Genomic DNA, 23,690 nt, shown 5'->3' on the forward strand with positions numbered 1-23,690 from the left:
TTCACCTACAAGTCACTGGGTAGGAGTCGTAGCTAACAGCAGCAGGGAGGAAATGGCTGGCTGGCCACGTAGATGAAGCTGAAGAGAGCCCATCTCCTTTGTCAAGTTTCTTTTATTAAAATATATAGGACTGAATGTTGGTGGGCGCTGAAACAGGGACCACCCTTCCAGGCTGCACCCAAGGGAGACGCTTCTGCCATGCAGACATGCGGCCAGTCTGTGTCCCTGCAAAGAGGACAGACCCCCCCCCCTCCAGGTCGGGCGTGCAGCCAGAGGCTAAGGGGTGCAGCAGGTTAGAGTGGTAGCCTTTTCCTATGGCCTTGGCTTCTCACAAGACAGGGACCTCAATGGGAAGAGCCAGGCTAGGGCGTGGGGCTGTGTGTCCCTGAGCCAGGGAGAGCTGTTGGTCTGTAAATAGGGTAAAGAAAGCCCCAGCCAGGACGAAGATGGGGTCAGTATAGTCCTGAGAGGGGCGTCACTCTGTCCTTCCTCTAAGGACCTCCCTTATCCTGGGGCTGGCCTTCTGGGGAACACGCATGGACTCTCAGAGGCAGGCCTGAGAGGAGACCGGGCTGCAGGTGATGGAATGTACTTGTGGGAATGTTCCTTCAGGGAACATGCTGTCTGGGACACCGTCCCTTCGGGGGCGGGGGAGGCCTGGGGAGGCAGGAACAGCTCTCTCTCCTCCTGAGGGTCTGTTGACCTGTTTGTTGCCTGGTCACAGGTCCCCAGCCCTCAGGACTAGGGCTAACATAGACTCCCATCCCCTGGGTGCAGCCCAGGCAAGCAGAGTCCGAAGGTTTGTGCTTTAGAATGTTGGCGAGCTGGGCTGGGAAGGGGCTGTGAGACCTCCAAGGCTCTGAGGTACAGGATGGATTTCTGAGCATCTTCCCCAGTCACTGAGTCAGGGCTGCAGGGACCCAGGCCTTCCCCACCCAGGGTCCCCTCCCTTCCCTTGTGGGCATGGCCCGAGCTGCTAGGTTGTTTGTGCTTTTTGTCTGGTTTGGGATGAGCCTGCTCGAGGGCAGCCACAGAGGTGAGGCCGATCCACTGTGTTAAGGAACTTGGGTGGCAAGTGTCCAGGGAAAAAGAGGGGGATTCCCCCACCAGACCTCTCCCATTACAGTCCAGCTCCCTGGTTATCAGTCCCTGAGCCAGGTGACATCCCCAGAGAACCAAAGAGGACCCTGGAGAGGCCAGCCCGGTACTGGAAGTTGGGAGACCTCCACCAGCTACATTCCCATTGGCCAGTAGTCTTCACCCCGTGGTATAGACAAACTATTCCCTCTGTTTCTCCAAAATTCTCAGTCCTGCCCTACTCTTAAAGGAGGACATAGCTCCTTGTGTGCTTGTTATCTAAGCTCACCCTGAAATAGGTATCCCGGCACTGGGGTTCCAGGGCCCCAGCTGAGCATTAGCATAAGGCCACAAGTTCAGCTTCCAACACCATTTCTCCCTACTCAGACCTCTTCCCTCTTGGCCCCTGTGGAGTTTCTGGGAGCGTCTTAGGAGTATGGGTCCATGGGCAGGGAGTAGTTTTATCTCCCAAGTGGTAGAAAAGACATCGAGACCTTAGCTTTGTAGACCTGGCCCTCTTGGGCGCAGAGCTCCTTGTGGGTAACATCTATCCAGGACTGGTTCCTCCTCTATTGACTTGGGAATAGCTGGGGGGGTGCCTCCTGGCTGCCACTTCTTTTGTCAAGTCAGAGGGACAGTGTGTGTGTGCGTGTGTGTGTGTGTGTGTGTGTGTGTGTGTGTGTGTGTGTGTAAGACTATGTCTGTGTCTTGGAAGTAAACTGCTCACTTTTTGCAAATATATTAGAAAAATGTTTCTCATAGAGGCTTCTCCTGTCAGGATTGAGGCTTCTCTGGATTGAGAAGCAATGGCCACCCAGGGTCCCCTCCCACGTGTCCTAGATGACGTTTTCAAACAGCTGCATGGAGTTCATGATGTTCTCGTCCTGTATGGAGAAGAAAAAAAAAAGGAAAGGCTGGTCAGGAGCTGGGGCAGGGCGGTGGTATTCCTCAGTGCTGACTGATTACTGATTCCTGTCAGAGACTGTGTGTCACTGGGTCGATGGGACACTGAGGAGCAGAGGGATGAAGTGGGACTAGCTAGCCCCAGAGCCCAAGTGACAAGGTGCAGACTGTCATCACGAGGGGTGAGCTGCAGGAACTGGACATCACTAATGCACAACAACCTCCCGGCTACAAGTCAGGTCAGAGACCAGGAGCGATTGGGGGGCGGGTGGGAGGCAGAGGAATGTCCCGAGGGCTCTGTGGTGGGATTCTGTCTGGGGGATACTGGGCTAACCACCCTCCCTCTGACCCCACGTCTGCTCTCTGGAGAGACCATGAACAGAGCTGAGAGAAGTTCTGAGGGTGGGGGCTGGGCGAGTGAGGGAGATGGGCAAGTTCAAGGGACATCAAGGAGGTGGACTCAGGAAAGATGAAAGCTTCCCAGTAAGTGAAACCTGTCGGAACAGAACCCTGTGTGTGAGGAGGAAGAAAGGCGAGGAGAAACACACTCATACACACACACACACACACACACACACACACACACATTCAGAGAGAGAGAGAGAGAGAGTGATTGATTGATTGACTGGGAGACATACTACAGAGAGCCCCAAGTCCCCCCTCTAATGCCACCTACCTTCTGACAAGTCTCCAGAAATTCATCAATAGTCACCACTCCATCCTGGTTCCTGTCCATTTTCTGCAACCCAAACCACACCCAAAGTGAGCCTGCCTCTTAGGACCTTCCCCCTACGTCAGCCTGAAGACACTGTTGGGGTGGAGGTGGGGGCTTCCTCCGGTTCAACTGGTCCCTCTATTTCCCACTCTTTCCAGCCAACCTTGCCTTTGGCATCTCCTCAGGGGGCCTGCTCAGTGAGCTCCCTGCTGCTTTACCTTAGCTTAGCTTCCCAGCATTCTCTCTGACAGGAGCAGAGCTTATGACAGGGTGACATGGGTAAAATGTAAACTATTGGTTCCTTCAGTCCCTCCAGAATGAAGGCAAGTTCAGCACGTCTCAGGCAGGGTGGAAGGGAGAGGAGCTTTTTCCACACAGTGTCCCAGAAGGCACTAAAACACGGGTCCCTGGGTGAGTGCCAACGGCCAGCCTCTGCGTCGAAGAGCCCAGGGTATTTTGTTCCCAAATGAACTTCACTGGGACAGGGCATGGGTTTCATTTACGCCTCAAGGGACTCTGACTGTCAGCTAGGGAGGGAAGCCTAGTTGCATTTCCTCACTGGTGTTGGCTGAAGGCTCAGCAAGGGTAAGAGGCTCACCAGGGCTGTCCCCTCCCCTCAGCAAGGCCAGGGCTCACACACCTGGAAGAACCTCTCCACATGCTCCAGGGGTGCGTCCTCCCGCAGGATAGGGTAGGTGTGGCGGCCCATCATATCGTAGATGGATCTCATGATAGCCAGCATCTCCTGGGGAACAGAGGGCCTCGTGAGTCGGCTTCCAGTTACCTCCAAGGGCCAAAGCTACCCCCAGGGCAGTGGTGAGTGAGTCTGAGGGGCCTAGACAGAGTGAGCTGGGTCCTATCCAAGGACTCTCAAGAGAAACTGGAAATAGATTTATGTACCTGTTTCCAAAACAAGAAGTCACAACGACTGCTGTAACTAAAAATATTTGACCCAAACCAACCCACTGTGGAATTGTGTGGCAAGATTGCAGGGCAGGGTTGAGAATCACCAGGCTGGTGGCTTCAGGAGAGGGGAGGGGCCGGCAGGCCTGCCAGCCTAGTACCTCTTTGGTGATGTAACCATCCTTGTTAATGTCATAGAGATTGAAGGCCCACTTGAGCTTCTCATGGACCGTCCCTCGAAGCAGGATGGAAAGCCCGACCACAAAGTCCTGCAGAGAAGAGGGAGGGTAGGGAGCAGCAGCCACAGCTGGGGTTCCCTTTCCAGCGCACCACGTGACTCCCAGTGAAATTCACACTCCTTCCAATGAGGTCCTCCTTCAGTCGAGTGGTAGATGTGTCTATTTAAGTGGTCAGCAGGTAGAGTCATGTACATGGCAATGTGCGTGTGTGTGTGTATGTGTGTGTGTGTGTGTGTGTGTGTGTGTGTGTGAATGTGTCTGAGAGTGTGTACATGCATAAGTGTGTACATGCGTGTGTGATTGTATGTGTGTGCATGTGTGTGCATACGTGTGTACGTGTGTGGGTGTGCATGTGTGCACATGTGTGTGAGTGTGTGTGCGTACACATGTGTATGTGTATATATGGTAGTCCATTCTGAGTCAAGCAAACCCGGTTTGATGTCTTGTGCTCATTTGGTACATTTCTGCTGTCTGGAGTGCTCATCCAGTATACAGGGGTGATCTGTCTCAGTCTACTAAGCATCTTCATGTCAAAGGTCCTTTGGCTGTATATGAATTCCAGCTGTCAATTAAAGCACCTGGAGGAGAGATCCCCCCACCTGGAAGGTGTGAGAGATAAGCCCTATCCCTCCCACTCTCCCACCCTCACACCCCACCTTCCATCCCTGCCCCCAGATCCTCTTTGGCTATTCTGAGAGGAAGGGGATACCCTGTGGTGTGCAGACGAAGGCTGTGGAGGGACAGAGTAGACCCTCAGGGACTCAGTCCCTACTCCCAGGAAGCCTGTACCACAAGAGGGAAGGGCCACTAGAAACAGAAAAGCAATTTGGAAGGAAAAGAACAGTCCAAAAGGTGGAAAAAAAATAACAAAAACAAGGAGACCCCAGAGGTTAGAACCTGGCATGACTTAAAATAAAAATAGGATGCCGTTTAAAGAGAAGAGAGAGAGAAGTAATCTAAGACCAGAAAGAACTGGTTGTTAGGAATCAAAACCAACAACAACTGTCACAAAAAAGATTTGGAGGATGAAGGAATCAAGGGGAAAGGGAGAGAGGGAGGGGGAAGAGGGAGGAGGAGAGGGAGAGAGAGAAGGAGAGGGAGAGAGAAGGGGAGGGAGAGGGAGAAGGAGAGGGAGAGAGAAGGGGAGGGAGAGGGAGAAGGAGAGGGAGAGAGAAGGGAAGGGAAAGGGAGAGAGAGAGGGAGAGAGATCTCTCAAGGGGCAGTGCTGCCAGGACAGAAACTCCAGGCAGAACCAGAGAAAATGCAGCAAAGTAAATCAGAGAAAGATTTCCCAACGTTCCCAGGCACCACCCCCCCACCCTGGGACTATGTGAGATCAGCTCAGCTGAACCCATGGGCACAGGTCCTGGTAAGGCTTAGCAAAATTGGCTGCCATGAGAATTTCCAGTGATAAACACGACGTCAACTGGGAAAACCAATCAATATCAACCATCCATCCATCCATCAATCATCCGTCCTTTTCAATAAGGTCCCCATGCTCCTGATCAGAATCATCTGTTGACAAGCTGCCCTAGAGGAATAAAGCCTGAAAAGCAACCTCCCTGGAAGTCCTAGTCCATGTAACACACAGAAGGAGATGTAACATTCCGATAGCCAGAGGCTCAAAAGTCCCCTCCCACATAGTCTTTCCAAGGAGCTGCTGGAACACACACCCGTGAAAAGAGAGCAAAGCCAAGAAGAGGAAGCTAAGGGGGTTCCCCAGTCTAGGGGACCTGACGGGAGGTGTGTGGGGGGGAAGCAGGTCTAAGAAGGTCTGATGGAGCTGGGGACAACTCTGAGTCACACTACAATCCTGAAGTCACTTGGCTAGAGGGGGATGGGAAAGGCATGTGCTCTGCCCTTCTGTCTGCTGGTCTCGGAAGTCATGAGAACATTTCAAAGGAAAAGCAAGGTGACCTTTCTTACATGCTCAAGCTTGAGGAATGATCACCAAAGTGTGGGTGTGGTTTGCCACACATCGAAGATTTAAAGTCACCCCTGAAGACAGGACAATCCACTTCCATCCACCCTGCCCAGCCCGCAGACTTTCCCCGTGGGAGGCGGAAGGGTGCCCTGTTTACCCCAGGCACGCTCTTTCTCAAGTAGACCACAAGAGGGCGCTAGCACCCTCCTAGCTTTGCTGGAGGATTTAGCCACACAGCCCGCTGCTAACTGAGGGCTGACTGTCCCTGCGAGGCCTCCAGAGGACCTCATTTGTCAAGGAAAGCAGCACAATTTCCCGTGTAGCCATCACCAGTGTTACCCCCAGGCACCCAGAGCACACCCAGGCTTCACAAAGGCAAAATCCCAAGGATGAACTCAGTGAAGCTGCTAAGAGCTAAGGGTGACTGGCGGCGGGCTTCAGGCCAACCTGTGACGGCAGTGTTCACACCATGTTAGGGAGGCCAACTTTGTCAAGGAAGTCACTATAGGGTTAGGGTTGGACGGCAGTACAAGAAAGTGGCCACACCCTCTAGACATGCAATGGCTTCACTCTCCCAATGAGCAGCTTGTCCTATGCTATTTCCAAGCTGGGTACGGGGCAGGGGAAGGGGGCTGTGGGGGAGTGGTGGGGGGGTGGTATCCACAGTTACAAAGTGTTAGCTGAATTAGAAAGGGTTCACCAGTTTTAATGTTGCCATCCTCATTTTGTGAAGGGATGGGAAATTGTAACTTTGTTTTTTGTTTTTAAATGTTAAGGTTCTGAGGCTTGATGCTGAATTGTGCCCCTCCCTTCCTGCGGCAAGCTTCCTAGAAGAGAAAACGCCACAACCAGGAAGTTCCTCAGGAGACTAAAGCCAAGGGGATTCTTTTCATACACAGAGGAGCACGTGGAAGGCTGGAAGATAGCAGTGCCTCGTGACCTGAGAAGGTGCCAGAGGCCCTATTTCAGTCACTAACATACCCTTTTTCCCAGACGTATTATCTACCCCAAGATCCCTCTCTGTGTCATATGGGAAGGGTCCATAGGCAAGTAGCAATTTCTGGAGGTGATAGACACACAGAAGGGTTCTTGACCGAGTAAAGTTCTCCCATGTGGTCATGACTGGACATCCCTCACTGGATTCCTTACCATGCTTCCTCAAGAACTCTCTGTGGTCTCAAGGGGGGAACCCCAGGAACTGGTCATAGGGGAAGTCTAGGAGCACACACAGTTCCCCACTAGCTCCCTGTTCGTACTGTTTTTTCTGTGTGCAATGACTCTGGTATTTGAGGTGTTAATGAAAATAGGTGGTAACAACACTGTGCATACGGAGGCAATGACCCTTCTGGTTGGAGCGGGGGTTGTGGTCACAGAGCCAAGCCCAGGTTCCCGGGCCCATCCAGTGTAGCAGTGTGGCTGGTGCTGTGTAAAAATAACCCAGCGGCATTATTGACGAGTTATTATTACCCCAGCCTGGCAGGCCATGGCATTTCTGAGCTGTGTGCTTGCTAGACCGCTTTCCCACTGGCCGCCCTTGGCCTTGGAAGCCAAGCTGGGGCACTTATCGATCTGGCTAGCTCTCAGTGAGGTCCCTCTCTGAGGAGGTTTCAGCTTTTCTCCTGCAGCTATTTTTAGGGGCCCAGGCTCCACAGATGGGGCCCATCTCAAATGACTGCATGTGGCCAGGCCTGGGAGGAGCCCATGATACCATGGCTCGTGGGGAGCCCAGGTTGTCTAGAGTGATGGGAAGCGACTGGCTTCACTCATGGTGTCTTGCTGGGATGGCATCCTGGGGGCTTCAAGTCCACTCAACATTTTTTTTCTGGGTGTTTCTAACCTGCTCGTTTAATAATAAGGTCAAAGACCAAAGGTTTGAAACCCCACTATTAAACCTTGATCCATGTGAGAGCCAGGCATGATAGCTCATGGCTGTAACCTTAGCACTCTGGAGGCTAAGACAGGAGGATTACGAGTTTGAGGCCGGTCTGGATTATATACAGAGACCTGGTCTCGGAAAAGAGAAACCAAAGGCTGGTGAGAATATTAAAGACACTCGCCACCAAGCCTGACTGGGAGATGAGAACTGGCTTCTGCAAGTTGTCCTCTGACCTCCACACATTTGCTATGTGCATGTTTCCCTCCCCAAATCCATGATAAATATTTTTAAAATCCTTGGCTTCCTTAAAAATGTAGATACATGTTGGATCACTGCTAGCTGAGGGCACACTGGCAGCTTCCCTGGCTGGTTACAAACTCCCGAACGGCAGAGACAGATGAGTCTGGGTACTTGGCCCCCTACCCTTGCTGGCCAAGTGTCCACAGTCTACCTGTGTCCTGAGTGACACATGGAACATGGAAGGGTCCTCCCAGGACTGAGCCCGACTCTCTCAATAGCCCTAAGAAGTTGGTCTTGAGGTGAGATGACCACTCTGGAGACCGCAGAGACGTGGTATATGGGTGAGCTGGAACCTACCTCAAAGTGGATGGCCCCATTTCCATCAGCATCAAAGGCATTAAAGAGGAAATGTGCGTAGGTGCTGGCATCTGGGGAGAGAAAACACAAGGCTGGAGTTGGGAGGGCTGCCCGGAAGACTGTTCTGGTCTCACAGAGTTCAGCCTGGAGCTCCGTGTCCAGTGGGAGTTTCACTCTGGTAGGTCAGAGGCAACAGACCCTCCAAAAGAAAGGGGTGTCTAGGAAGATGGGAGCATTCATAGGGCACCCTCCCTAGAAGAGGGGTGTAGGCAGGGCTTGGAGGTAGCGGGGGGCCTGGCCATGGACTTACCTCCCTGGGGGAAGAACTGGGAATAAATGAGCTTGAAGGTATCTTCATCCACCAGGCCCGTGGGACACTCCTGCAGGGGGAAGTCATACCTGTCAGTGGCCTTGGCCACTCCTGGCTCCATGCCTCTTCCCACAGGGCTGAACCCTCTCCACTCTCTTGGGGAATCCTCACTACCTGAGGCACAGTTGTGCCCCTCTGAGCCCTGGGGTAGAAAAGTTTTTGCGGGGCAGGCAAAAGGTAGTGTAGACAGGGTATGGAGGCCGCTTCCTTCATGCCAGTGCTGTCCCGACGGATACAGCATCCAAGGCTCTGACAGAAGAGCAGCGTGGCCTTCACAATATCCATGCTGAACCCCACTCCAAACAGCTCTCCCACAAATAAGAGCCCTGCAAAGACCCTCTAGGGTGTTTACTGTACTTTGAGAAATGTCTAGCTCTCCTGGGTAGGAGACAAGAAGGTGGTCAGGTTTTCTCTAGAGACTCCGATGGGGACACAGGGACACTCACGTTCTTGAAGCCTCGGTAAAGGGACTGCAGCTCCTTCTTGGTGAACTTGGTTTGGGCCTGTAGCTGGTCCAGGCCCTCTGGCTGATGGCGCACTGTGGACAACTCCAGTTCACTGTCACTGCTGTCTGAGGAGGACACACCCCGCAGGGAGAGAGACATGTGGTGTGGGCAAGAACCAGGACACAGGCAGAGAGAGAGGGCGCGGGTACTCTGTGTGTGTGACTACCCGGCTCAGCCAATCTGACTGTGCACAACGCAGATGAACAGGTTGTGCTGGGCTGGAATCCTTGGGAGTTGTCTTTTGGGTGTTCTGAGTCTCTCTCCCTGTCACCCTGAGCATGTCTACTCCTCAGCCACATGGGGAAGGGAGACACTGAACAAGGGATACACAAGACCTCATGGCAAGATACTACTTTTAGACTGTCTCTTCCATGCAGCCCTCCTTGACCTCACCATGAGTGGGGAAGGCAACCACATTGATCTATCTCGGTCCGATGAACTTGCTGCTTAGTTGGGTAGGGGCAAAGTCTGCTCATTTCTATTATTCCCACTTCTGTTAAAACACACACACACTCACACACACACACACACACTCACACACACACACACACAGACACACACAGACACACACAGACACACACAGACACACACACACACACACACACACAGACACACACACACACACACACACACACACACACACACGCCAGAATGAGGCAGGGTTGCCTTGGGGTAAAATGAGACTTCTGCTTTTCTGATTGTCAAACTCCCCAATCCCCCCCCCCCTCTCTCACACACACATACACACACACACACACACACACTTTCTTGGGATTGCTTCCTGTTCACAACACAAAGCCAAAGCGCAGCAAGTGCTTACCCCTTGTGGGTGACATACTATGCTTTCCACTGACACAGGTGACCCTTTGTATCACAATTATGTTCTTACCAACAAAGTAGGCTATAGGCTGCACAGCTGTGCCTGCTGGGCCTCAGGGCAGCCTTCACAAGTGGCTCTCTCTGGTGTCAGAAGCACCTGATGTTTCCCCGGCTAACTATATACCCTGGTTCCTTGGTGAGGACATTATCTCTTCCTTCTCTTATGTTCCTGATTCGTTTAGAAGATGCACCCAGAGGGAAATTCCCTGAAATACTTCCCAGACCTGTATGTATCCCCTCCTGCTCCATGGTGTGCCCCAGCTGAGCTCTCCCATATGGATGGTGGGAACTGGTCTTCAAGCCTGTGGCTCCTTCTAATTTTTCTCTCCGAGTTTTTCTTCCTCTTTCTGACAATTCCCAGCTTCACATGGACATACTGGGCAACATGTTTGTGGTGCTGCGTTTACCTCATGCAAGACGGATGAGCGCTCTATTACTAAACTCTACCCAAGCCTTGGACACTGTTAAACCTGTCTGCCCATCAAATGAAATCTTGGCTAGCCACACGAGAGCCAGCAATGCCACTCTGGTTGGTGTCCCATAAGGATTTGTCCCCAGATGGGATCACCTGTACCAGGATGCTCAGAGCAGCGGTGAAGTCCTTGTTTGTTTTACTTTGTCAGCAGGTGGGGAGCTGGAGACATCTTTATTTATCATAGCAGGATGGACAGATGGATGTGTGGATAGATACCGGAAGGAATAGGTTTGCCTTGGTTAAGAAGCAGACTTTTCAGACTGGGTGATTAAAAAAAAAAAAAAAAAAGACCAACAGCAACAACAAAAACCCAACAACAACTAAACCAAACCAAACTAAACCAACCAACCAAACAAACAACAACATACTGCCAAAAACAAGAGCCCGAGAACAAAGGCACAGAATGAAAAGGTAAAGGAAGAACAGGAGAGGCATAAATTTCCTGATGAGAAGATGACTTCATCCAGAAGACAGAACAATACAAAAATACATTGCATCACTTAAAAATAGCTGCTAAATACCTAAAGCAAAGTAAATAAGTAAATAAAAAAATGAAAACTACAGGAAGGAACAGCCCAACCATAGTTGAAGATGTGGATGTTCTTTTTCAGCAAATTGCACAAGTAGATATAAAAGATTCAGAAGCTACTACCAACCAATTTGATCTAATTAATATTTATAGAACACTATATAGAGATTGTAGAATACACATTCTTTTCAAAAGCCTATTCTGTGGTTGCCAGGATATACCAGATGCTGGTACATAAAATAGATCTGGCCACAGTGGTGATAAGTTAAAATTCACATAAGAAATGCTTAGAAAAATCTTAAGTGTTTGGAAATGAAACAATATACTTGTACTAAGCCCACATGCCAGAGAAGAAAAACTGCAAGGTAAAGTCTGAACTAAGTGATAGGGAAGACACAGAATGCCCAGAGAAAGTGCCATATCTGTTAGATTCTTCTATCAGAAAAGAAGATAGGTACCCAGGCACAGTGTTCCATGTCTGTAATCCCAGCATTCTGGGGACTAAGGCAGGAGGATTGCTATGAGTTCCAGGCCATCCTGAGTTCGAAGAAGGAGGAGGGGGAGGAGAGGAGAAAGAGGAAGAAGAGGAGGAGGAAAGAAGAAGAGGAAAAGGAGGAGGGAAAGAGGAGGAAGAGGAAAAAGAGGAGGCAGAAAAGATGAAAACCCATGCTTCAAGCTTCTAGATCTAAGTTTTTAGCATCTAAGGAAAGTCTTAGTTGGTACAGTACTTGCCACAAGATCGTGGAGACCCGAGTTCAACCTCAAGGTAACAAACAAACAAATAAACAATCCACACATTCGCCCACTGAGGCAGCTCCACAAGTTCCCACAATAAAGTCAAATGTGGAATAACATTCTTCTGTAGTCTTATACAATGTGGTGAGGTGGGCGGCGGGACAGAAGAATTGCCTGGAAGCTCTGAAGCTAGCTATCCGGAGGCCACAGAGCATCAGAAAAACAAGAGAAACTCTGCCCTAAAGCAGGTGAGAGAATGAGAACCGACTTCTTCAAACTGACCTCTATTAATGCACCATGGCATGCGTGCCCACAGGAACACCACACACAGAGAGAAACAGAGAGAGAGAGAGAGAGAGAGAGAGAGAATTATAAATTCAAGATGAATAGAAGAAAGGCAATAAATAAATATATAATGGCACTTGGGCTGAGCCAGGCATGGTGACTCATACCCTGTAATTCCAACACCCAGGAGCCTAAAGCAGGGGGATATCTCTCAGTACAAAACTAGACTAGGCTACAGTTCCAGACCCTGTCTCAACGCCCCTACACCCAAACAAACAAAAACAAAACAAAATAAAAACAACAGAGACACAACGCTAAGAGAAAAATAAGAAACAATCAATAATAACAAACAATACAACAAATAATAGAAAAGATGACAAGTAAACAGAGAAAAGCCAATAAAACCATTATGAAGTCCAGTAGGAAGTTGGAGGCTAAGGAGGCAGATTCCGAGTGCATGTGAGGGCTCATCTCCAGGACATGTAATGAACTTCAGTAAACCAACAATAATATACCTGATATCTCCATCTATAAGTGTTCAGTCCAAGAAGAGCTGCCCTCAGCATCAGGCCATCAATCAAAGAAATGCAAATGAGCCCATGTAAATTGGGCAAGCCTTCCAATAATCTGTCACACCCACGCAGTGGGGACCACTGTTGGCGAGGGTGTGGAGTTCCTGGGAGCTCCTGTTCCCAGAAGGCAAGCACAAAATGGTGTGCACAATGCACCACTGCTTGTCAGTTTCTTAGGAAACATTATCAAACTTGAGACAGCAATCACATGGGATAAACGAGACGCACAAAGTGCAAGGGTGTTCAAAGAAGCCTGACTCTTACTAGTGTATTCAGCGGCAACATTGAAAGTTGCCTGGTCACTCGAAGCCTGTTCGTTCTAAAGGAACAACGTTCTCTTTTAAAAACAATCCGTGGAGGGGGGATGGCCAGAGAGGTAGCTCGGTGTAAAAGCACCGACTGCTCCTCCAGAGGTCCTGAGTTCAATTCCCAGCAACCACATGGTGGCTCACAACCGTCTGTCACGGGATCTGCTCTTCTGGTGTGGCTGAAGACAGTGACAGTGTACTTACATAAAACAAATGAATAAATCTTAAGACAGAAAACAAAAACCAAGGATCCACTCAAACATGGCAACACAAAGTCGTTTCAAAACATACAGAGACAGCTTTTTCTCAGCCCCACGTTCAGTAACATGACCCCACATGGGGCTGCAGGCCCCAGCTTAAGACAATTTGTTCTAGACCTAAGGGAAAGTAAACACAGATGTACTTGGACAAAGCCTAACACTAAGTCCTTCTGTGAAGATCAAACAGGTCTTCCAGGAAGGAACTATCTGCCCTGTGTCTGTGCGTATGTGTGCCAGGTTTGAGCGAGTGCCCACAGAGAACAGAAAGGGCCTGGAGCTAAAGCCACAGGTGGTTGTTAGAAGGAGGGAAGGGAGGTGGGGACTGAAAATTAATAATTTAACAACAGCCAGGCGTGGTGGTTGGCTTGGGAATGATATCATGGAGGCAGAGGTGGAAGTGTTGTGAAGGCCAACCAGGGAGGCAGGGTCAGGCTAGCCCAGGCTACTCAGTGAGAGAAACAACAGGGGGACACTTCCCTGACCTCGGCACTCTATAAACCTAGTACTCAAAGGATCACCAGAAATCTTCATGCCACAATCCACACAGTCATTTTGGTCTCAGAGTCTTATAAGAGCAATGTTATGAGGGAAGACAGAGGACATTTCAACTGTGGAAGCTAGACACAAAACCTTGACCCAAGATTTTGTTAGCCAGCTGCACCCAGCTGTGCTTTTGTTTTGTTCCCCCCACCTTTTTTTTTTTTTTTTAAATATATGCTGATTTGGATCTGGAAGCTTGTAAGAAGAGAAAATCGTAACCAAACTCGGTGTTGCAGGAGTGTGATCTAGCACTTGGGAGGCAGAGGCTGGAGGGTCAGAGCTCAAGGTCACCCCTGGCTACGCAGCAAGTCAAGGCCAACCTGAAAAGTATCAGCCAGTGTCAAAAGAACTGAGGAGGATGAGATGGAGGAGGGTCGGGAAGGAGAGGGGAGGGGGAGGGGGGAGGAGGAGATAAACTCATGGAAAATCAATGGCATCTCTCTGCACCAGTAATAGCCACCTAGAAAAATGCACTAAAAATAACAGGTAACACTTGCAGGAGGAGGAAAACTAAAAGGCATCGAAGTAGCCCGGAAACTCAAAGGACCTCTGCATAGACAGATAAACCTCCATGCTACATGGGGCCACGTGACAATAACACAAAGTTATAAAGATGGATACTGTGACAAGCAACACCATTTCTCCTTAAAGGTGTATATATGCACAGTCAGTGCAAGCTCAGTCTTTCCAGGCTGGGGTCAGGGGAGATGGTTGAGCTGGTGCAGGGGCTGCAGCATCACCAGCATCCACATAAAAAGCCAAGTCAGGCAGCTCATTCTTGTAATCCCAGTGTGGGGAAGTGAGGCTGTGGGATTCCTGGGGCTCTTCGTTCAGCTAGTCTAGCGTACTTGGCTGGTAAGAGACCCCATCTTAAAAAACAAGGTGGCTGGTTCCTGAGGAATGACACCTGAGGTTGACGTCTGATCCCCATGTATACACAGACACAACACACACACACACATACACAGACACACACAGTTAGATTTTTCTAGAACCTTGATAAACACAGAATGAGCAAGGTGTTTTCCCCTTAGGATAGGATTTATCCTATCAGTCTATTGCACACCTACCAAAGAGAATGTCGTGCAGCTTGAACGAGGAGGAACCCACTCACCAGCCACCCAGGGAGCTCTTGGAGACAGAAGTGTGAAGGTGGATTCCACAGTGTGTTTAATTGGGGGTGCTGGGAACAACAGGCATCCGTACACAGAGAGCAAAGTTAAACCTCTTCCTTGTAGCACACACGGCCAGATAGATGACCAACGGCTCAGGAGTAAAGGGAGGTGACAGAGTTAACATCAGAAGCCGGAAATGACTGCTGAGATCAGCACTAGTGAGACGGAGGCTTGGACCCATATCATCCAAAGAAAACTGACTCCCACAAACCGTTCTCCAGATGTGAACATAGACATGGACACGCATGCGCACAGGCACACACCCCCCACTCCCCATGCCTGATTGGTTCTATCCCTTCTTTTCAGGTCCCACTTTCTTCTAAGGTTGCTCCTGCCCTTGGCCAGACGCTTTCTTCTTCCTAGGATGCTAGGGGAAGCTTCTGCAAACATGCTTGCCCCTAACCCTGCCCCATGTCTTCTCTTAAACCCAAAGTGATCAGTGTCCCACCCTTGGCTCAGACTTCACCTCTGATACCTCTCCCCTTTCTCCACTCAGTTTTACTGTCTCATGTCCCCCCAAAACCTACCAGGCATCCTGTCCTTGGCTGTGCCTCTGTCATGCGTCAGTCACCTTCTCAGAGAGCCACACTGTAATCTACCCCCGTCCTGGTTTTACTCCTTGGCTTGGATGTGATTTGTTAGCATATGCCCTATTTGTGTTTTCTGTGCTATGAACTGGGTGCCCCTGCCCAAGTCTTAATGCTCTAAGTGACCAGATTTGGAGATAGAATATGCTGGAAGGCATTGCTGTGGTTTTGGTGAGTGTTCCCCCCAAAGGCGTGGTCCCAACAAGAGATGTCAAAAATGAAGCAGTCCCCAGCAGCAAAAGAGTAGAGCCAGAGTAGGGGAGGATTGGTTGGGATTCCTCAGAAGGGCAACAGAACGAGCAGATAATTATATGGATTTCCAATGTCACTTAACTCCAGGGTGTCCCCAAATTTACGAATCCAGCAGAGCACTGGGACATTCGAATCTGCTACCTCTGTCCAGAAGGCCCCAGCAACTCTCAAGGATCTCCCTGTTTCTGCCCCAGTACTGGGACTCTTGCTACAATGTTTCTGCCCCCGTACCAGGCCTCTTGCTATAATGCTGAACTTTGTGTACGAGAGACCTGAATTCAGGCCCTCATGTTTTCAAGCCAAATACTTTCTCAGCTTCTCCAGTCTTGAAACTTTTTTTTTTTATGTTTTAAAAAAAGTCCAAAATCCCATGGTGTCTGAGATGTTACATGCTAGGCTTTTGTTTTTGTTTGGACTTCTTCCTTAGAGCTTGTTCAGGAGTTCAAGAGATCAGCATAGCTACATGTGTACCCTTGATTAAAGATTGTTCCTCCTCTATTTGGTCTGAAGCCCAAACATGCAGGAAGTACACACATAAAATTGTGAGGGAGGAAGGGAACCCCTGCCTAATCAACCTGGTCAGCCTAATCAATACTGGTGATCAGTAGGTGGCAGATGTTACAGCCAAATCACCCTCAAATCCAAGCTAGGTTTCCCCATCATACAGCACAAATCAGGGTCCCGCCCTGCCCCCCATGTGTCTCCATGTATGCACCATCCACTTGTAGGGTCTTGGGCAATGTGGGTCTTGGATTTGTTGAGTGGACCCATCAAGGGCCTGGGGAGGGACCTTCTTGGCCTTCCCCAGTAGATGAACCCATCCCAGCTTCCTTGGACAGTCACTGATAGCTTAGAGCAGCTGCCTCGGAGACTCCTGCAGCTTGCTGCGACAGACACAAACCTCCCCTTGGGCCAGGCAGAAGCTCAAGAGGTACCACCACACCAGCTGGCTCCATTCCCTGTGACTTCAATAGTCTGCTCTGCCCTCCTCCCCAGAGCCATTGAATCAGGGCCCCTCAAGGTGCAGAGCACACTCAGGCACCCTATAGCAACCTGCGTGTCACCATGTCTGGCCAGGGGCAGGCAGAGTGGTCAGACTCCCTCAAGTCCCCATGACACCTGGCATAGTTAGGACCGAACTGGTGTTTAAGAACATCTCAGGTGATTACCGAAGGGAGAACCCATGGGCTCATTCACACGATGCCTTTGGATGCAAAGTTTAATTTCACTTATTTTGGGATGTCACAGGGCCATTAAAGTCCTTAATATGGTCCCCATACTAGTGACTTACTTCCCCACACTGGGAAGCAAAAGGAAAGCTGCTGGTGGCCTTGAGATAAGCCCAATAAGGACTCCAGTGAATAGACAAGGGAGGGGTCCTAATTACAGTGGCCACAGCTTCATGCAATGGCTTCTCAAGGTCTGTGTGCAGGGACTCTTCTTCTGCAGCTCTCCTTAACAGTGCAGGAAGATTCCACAGCCCCTTTTCTTACATATCTTTCTTGACTCTGTAGCTAGAATCACATGACAGCATTGCCAAGTATGGCTGTCCACTTGGGGCACAGCCTGGTACCCTAGATTTGCAGGAGCTTCCTTTTGTTTGTTTGTTTTAGGAGCAGAAAATTTCCCCCAGTCTTTCCTTTGCACAAGTTGGAAGCTTAGCTGGGCGGGGTCTTTCCCTGAAGGTACCGCCCACCCAACCTCCATTCCATTTTAGAACAAACCTTTCTTTAATCTTATCTCTTTCAGCACAAGCATTGGCTCCAATGTTAAATTTCCCTAGGTTATTTTTTCATTTAAAACTGTTTGTTTTATATTTGGTTTTGCCTTGCTTGCTCTTTTTCACCGTAGAACTTTATAACGGTGATTACTAATAACCACATGGCAAAGGCTAAGTCAACATAGGCTGTACTGAAGTCTGCTCTGTAGGGGAAATCAGTCCTTCTTAACTTAGCCTCAGGCAGATTCTTAGGACAAGGACAGAAAGCAGTCACATTCTTTACCAAAAATACCCTAAGAATGGTCTCCACTCCAGCAGCTAATATTGTTCTGAAACCTCTTGAGCTGGGCCTTCATAGTTTTCTGAGTTCCTATTAAGATAGCCCAGGAAAACCTGTGTACAGCATCCGACAGTTTTCCTAGTCCAAAGTTCCAAAGCATCCTTCTCTTCCTAGTGCCAACTTCTGTCTTAGTTATTTTTCTATTGCTATGATAAGACACCATGACCAAGGCAACATATGGAAGATTTTATTGGGAACTTATGATATCTAAGGTTAGCGTCTATAATGGTGGAACTAGGACATGCTGGCAGAAACTGCCAAGAGCTCTTTTGATCCAAAAGTTGGAGACAGACAGAGGGGGGGGGTGGTGGTGCAAGTGTTTTGAAACCTCAAAGCCTTCCCCCAGTAACATACCTTCTCCAACAATGCCACATCTCCTAATCCTTCCTAAACAGTTCTACCAAATGGAGACCAAGTATTCAAATGTATGAACCTCTAGGTTCTCATTCAAACCACCACAAGAACCCATACACATGAAAAACATTAAAATCTTTTAAAGTACTCAAGACTGGGTACCTGATGAAGAGATCTGTTTGGTTCATAATTCTGGTAACTGAAGGACCCAAACAGGAGGGTTCCTGGTGAGGGCTCCTCTGGATGTATTATAACATGGTAGAAAACAGAGATTCAGAGTCAGGCTTGCTTTTGTTCGTTTCTGTTCCTTTGGGAACTAACCAGGATCCTATGAAAACTACATTGATCCCTTTTAGGCTTCATGTGATGAGTAGGAACTGAATTCAACTATGATATTCTGAGGGGAATTTTTGGGTAGTGACTGGGATAATGGGATCAGGATAGAACCCCCATAATGGAATCTTGGTAGCTTCTAGTTTCTTTCTTTTTTTTTTTTTTAATTATACACACACACACACACACTACACACTGACTGTAGCTGTCTTCAGACATACCAGATGAGGTCATTGGACCCCATTACAGATAATTATGAGCCACTTTGTGGTAGCTGGAAATTGAACTCAGTACCTCTGGAAGAACAGTCAGAGCTCTTAACCAATGAGCTATATCTCTTGAGCCCATCTTGGCGGATTTGTAAGAGACCATAAGAGAAACTTGTGTAAGTTCCTTATCTCTCCCCATACAATGCCTTGAACTGCCCAGGGGATGTTTCCAGTAAGAACCTATTCACAGACAGACCTCAATCTGGAAAGCGTCAGAACAGAAGGTATCATCAACCTTCTGTCTTTATAACTTCCCCAGTCTGTGGGACTGTGATACAGACTAGACTAGATAGTCTGGTCTAACAGATACTAGACTAATCTATGGAACACCAGCTGTTTGCCAGGTAGTTCTGAGCATGCTGAGGCCTTTAACGATGAGCCCACAGGTGGGTGTGGGCAGGAACATAGGGACTTTGAAGATAGTGTCCTTTTTAATACAGACCCTGGTATCCTGTGACAGAATGGCCCTGGGCCATGAGGCAGACAAAGGGCTTGGAGTAAGGATCTGTCAACCTTGCACCCAAGCTACAGGAATCCTGGCTCTGAGTTCCCATCTCTACCCTTTCAAAAAAAAATTTTTTTTAAAAATTATACACCACCCAGTGAACAATATGGGAAGAATCTGATATGATTTTCATTTCAAAGACCAGCAAAGTGAGCCCTTGAACTTAAAGGCACAGTCACAAAGTAAGCTAATGGCCAAACCAGGTAAGAAGGACCTGGATCTGTGCTCTGTGTAGTGTGTGTGTGTGTGTGTGTGTGTGTGTGTGTGTGTGTGTAACCTGTGCTCTGAATACTCAATATAATGCCTTCCCCTCTCTTGAGTTTGTGCCTGACCTGAAGGTCTTTCTGTGGAGCTGGTGTGTGCATAGTAGGTCGAAGTACTGTCCACCCAGAGCTTCTGTTTCTCTGGGACCTGTCTCAGTCTGTTTTCAACTTATTTTGATACACGGTCTCATCAAGTTGCCCAGTCTAGCTTTCAACTGACTAACCTAGGGAGTCACTTACGCTCCTGCCTTTGCCTCCCCTGAAGCTGGGTTTATAATAAATCTGACCTACTAGACCTGACTGGATGTTCATGTCTAACAACCCAGAGGGATGCTCCTGCCCCTGGCATGGGACACACTGGGAAACCCTGATTGCTAACCCTTGAAGGTCTTGTACCTGTGAATTTAACCCGGCCTGCCTCTGAGAGTCCAGCGTTGGAACTCCACACAGAGATTCCAGACCTCTCTAAGAATAAAAGGCAATGTTCCTAAAGCAAAATCTGCCTAGAGGCCTCAGGCATTGAATGCCAGGGGTGGACATACTAAGTGTGTTTTCAAAGCCCCTCAGATAGTACACTGAACAGTGCTATTGAGAACCACTGTTCTATCCAGACATGACAGACAACATATCTACAATCCCGGGATGGGGTAGAGGCAGGAAGATCACAAATTTGGGGCCAGTTTGGGCTACCTAGTGAGACTCTATTTAGCACCTTTTCCCCAAAATACCAACCAGTGCCCCAATCACCTGGCCGGGCCCCCTACATCATGTTCCTTGCTCCCCATCCAGTTACACATACCCCCCTCGACATCGACCATCTCCCAGGCTCTGTACACTCAGGAGCAGACCTCACCCCCGACACATAGAGGCCCCCTTCATGCCCAATCGGATCGGTGTCTCTCCTTGGCAGGTTTGGTGGGCACCAGGGGCTGGAAGCAGAGAGAAGGCCCCAGTTTCCTCTCCTTGTTGGGAAGAATCTCTTAAAGAGTCAACAGATCCCCATTAAGCAGCTGTCTGGTCCCAAGCATGGTGCCAGGCACAGGAACTACAGTGAACACATAGCTATGCCCCAATGCTCTTGGCACCTAGCAGAGACAGATTATAAACTAACAAAGGAACTCAGGAATCCACCTTGTGTGAGTGTGGGGCAGTGAGGAAGCCCAGGTATATAGGAGTTGAGGCTTCTGCGGGGGGGGGGGGGGGCAGAGAAGTACCTCAGCAGTATTTCAAAGACACCGGGGACACAGCAACTGGGATACCCTCTACCAGTGCCTCAAGCAAGGCTCAGTCAGAGAGAGAGAGAGAGAGAGAGAGAGAGAGACTTAGGACTCCCTGTAGCACTGAAAGTCATCCAGCCAGGGGAAGCTACCAACCCTGCAGTATTGCTTTAACTTTAGGGCTTCTGTGGTCTTGCCAGGTCCAGAGCCCACATGCCAGACACCACTTAAACTCTAGCCCCTCAGCCCAGCCTGTGCTGGGTCCTAGTCCCAGGCCCAAATGGAGTCCCCTTGATGATCTTCTGGAAAGCCCCAGGCTCTTTAGTTCCTACCAGTCCCCAAAGGACTGGTAATTCTCTTTTCTTACAGATGAAAACCACGGAGGCTCAGAGAAGACAAAAGATGCGGCTAATTGCACATGCGCATATGTGGTACAGCCAAGGACCTGGAGTGCCAGCCCCCTTTCACCCCAGCAGCGAGTAGAACAGCTCATACCCAGTCAAATGGCTGGACTCAGGCTCCTCACAGCACATCTGATGCTCCCTTAGCTGCTGGTGACCACTAGGTGCTTTAGGCTCTTAGTTGGCACCACTCCCCATCAACACAGAACATCTAGAACTTACAACCCCCCCCCACCGGCCCCAAGCAGGGGGGAGGGGAAAGCTGTCTTCATGAAAGAAACGTGTTAAACTCCGAATCACTTTTCTGTTCTTACTAGTAACCACCCCGTTGCTGGTGGTGACAGCATACAACCAAGCGAGCAGGGTACTGACCCTGGAAGCCTGACATGGTACTGGGGTGGGGGCAGGAGTTAAGTCATCAGACCTGATTTACAGAGGGCGCTGCGGACACTTGTTGTGGTTAAGGGGCTTTACAGTTCGTAAGGATGACAGGATCCCCTCTCAGGCCTCACTGGCTCAGACTGTGTTTCCCCACCTGTATCGAGACTCCAGAACTCCCAGAGGCACACGTGGGATGGAAAAGTGGATGTTCCAGTCTTAAAGGGGGCTGGCTGGCAGGTCAAACGAACCATACACCACCTTAGGAATACTGCCCACCTTGTAAAGACAGTTCTCCTGAGAACTCACAGGCATGACCTTGTGACCTTTGCAGTGTTACAGAAACAGAACCAACTGGTGTTCCTGGGCAAGGGCAGAGGTGAAGGTTCAAGAAGGCCTGGGAAACAGGGATTTGCAATGGAATGGTCATAGTTCCCTGGGCATCACGCAACATACCCTCCAGGCTTCCAATAGGAGATGTGTGGAAGGTGACAGACACAGGAAGTCTTCTGGGGGCATGCAAATCTCTCTCCACCCCTGCTCCAACCCCAAGCACCCTCACATCTTTCCCACCAAGCTTTATCTCCAGCCAGGCAAGTTTAAGCAACTCTCTTGCAAATTTAAGCAACTAGAGCCTAAGGGCCCAAGGTGGTGGTGGCTTAAGCAACTTTTTCTCTCTGGTCTTTATTTGCAGATTTAGAAAGGAGACATGAGGGAGGGAGCTCATGGCTTCTGTGGGGGCGTGTGTGGTGATAGGCTTCTAGGAAAAGGACCAACTCTACCCCCAGGAGCAGAGTAGAGTTATGCCTTGCATCCTGGACTGTCCTTTCTGGCTCTCACCAGCGCTTTGCAGGGGGATGGGACCCATTCCTACATCCAAGAGGATGCTAGGCAGCTCAGACAGGGGAGAAACCTCCCTCCCCCAGCCTCTGGGTTCCATTCCCAAGAATTGGTGTCTGGCAAGGTCGCTAGAGTGCTGAACCAGCAGGATAGTCATCCTCCCTAAGGCAGCCAAGGCACCTGGGTGACCTGAAGCTAGCCCCTCCCCGCTTTTCCAGTTTTGAGAAACAGGACTACGCCTGAACCTTTGGAACAGCTGGAGAAGATATATATCTGGTGTTCCTTTTTCTTAGCCCAACTGTTTGTCCAGAGACGGCCCCTCCTTTTAACCTGCCTAGAAGTGGTAGGGGTCCTGAAGCTGGTGTTCATGTCCAAGGATATTTGTCAGGGGTCCCTAAGAGATGGTCAGGACTGATTTAAGAGTAATGTTTTCTCTGTTAATATTTTATTAGGACAGAAATGTGGTTGCGGATTTGGTTACTGATCTTAGGGACAGGAGTTCTGCATAAAGACCGGGAACTGGACACCAGATGGAAGGTGAAAGGGACAGTCTCACCAATGGCAAAAGTCTCAAGCCATTTGCCGATTACTGGTACCTTGGGTCTTGGGTCTATCCTGGCACCTTCACCCTGGGTCACCTGCCTCTCCCGAGCGGCCCAAGCCAGAGGCAGCTCGGACTCGCAAGTCTAGGTCAGCTAGGAATGCTCGCTCAAGATGTCACCCTGCGCATCCCTCCCATCTATCCCAAAGCCGCAGTCTGGTTTGGTTGGTTCTACCCTCTAAGTTCAAGACCCAGCCCTCCCCAGCCAGGAGGGGGCGGCGTCTGAGCCGAGGCAGCTATCCTTCTACCGACCCTTGGCCTCCCAGGGAAGAGCCACAGAGGGGCGGGTGGCCACATGTTACCTTCCATGGACATGGGTTCCAAGATGCCGAACTGCTTGAGGACGGCAATGAACAGCAGCACCACCACGGCCATGGCGCACAGCTCCATACCCTGGATGCCCATGGCGAGCGCGGTTGGGACCCGGGCGCACCCCTCCGCCGTGCGCTGCCTGGAGGCGCCGGGGCCGGAGCCTCCCGCCCGGCCTCAGGGGCGGCGGCTCACATGCCCCGGGCAGGCGGGGCTACGGGTGTTGGTGGGGCCGGGACCCCGTGGAGGAGAAGGCGGCAGTGAGCAGAACCGATCGTGATGCTGGAGCCCAAGCTCAACTTTCCAAATTAGCCACCAAACTTCGAGGCGCGGCGGCAGCTGCAACGTGGGGCGCAGCTCCCGGGACTAGTGTGAGCCAGCAGCGCCCCCATTCCCCGCACGGGACAGCACGATTTTGCCGCCCCCAGTCCTGCCCCGAGGGCTCGGGGCCAC

At 50.1% G+C, this 23,690-nt stretch overlaps 1 protein-coding gene across 3 annotated transcripts in view; it reads right to left on the reverse strand.

Moving 5' to 3' along the window:
* Positions 1–1,216: 1,216 nt before the first annotated feature.
* Positions 1,217–23,690, reverse strand: part of KCNIP3 (potassium voltage-gated channel interacting protein 3) — a 61,752-nt gene continuing 39,278 nt past the window's right edge. Inside the window, exons 1-8 of one of the 3 annotated variants that reach the window (XM_080931136.1) lie at positions 23,231–23,649; positions 9,051–9,175; positions 8,545–8,614; positions 8,235–8,305; positions 3,760–3,867; positions 3,336–3,440; positions 2,657–2,719; positions 1,217–1,961 (exon numbers count right to left, since the gene is read on the reverse strand). In XM_080931136.1, coding sequence (XP_080787262.1) covers positions 1,914–1,961; positions 2,657–2,719; positions 3,336–3,440; positions 3,760–3,867; positions 8,235–8,305; positions 8,545–8,614; positions 9,051–9,175; positions 23,231–23,333 — 693 coding nt within the window. In that variant the 5' untranslated portion in view covers positions 23,334–23,649 and the 3' untranslated portion in view covers positions 1,217–1,913. Of the gene's footprint in view, positions 1,962–2,656; positions 2,720–3,335; positions 3,441–3,759; positions 3,868–8,234; positions 8,306–8,544; positions 8,615–9,050; positions 9,176–23,230; positions 23,650–23,690 lie in introns of those variants that run through there. The other 2 variants (XM_080931135.1, XM_080931134.1) reach the window with 2 other exon arrangements.

The sequence above is a fragment of the Micromys minutus genome (assembly GCF_963924665.1).
Source record: "Micromys minutus genome assembly, chromosome: 17".
NCBI lineage: Eukaryota > Metazoa > Chordata > Mammalia > Rodentia > Muridae > Micromys > Micromys minutus.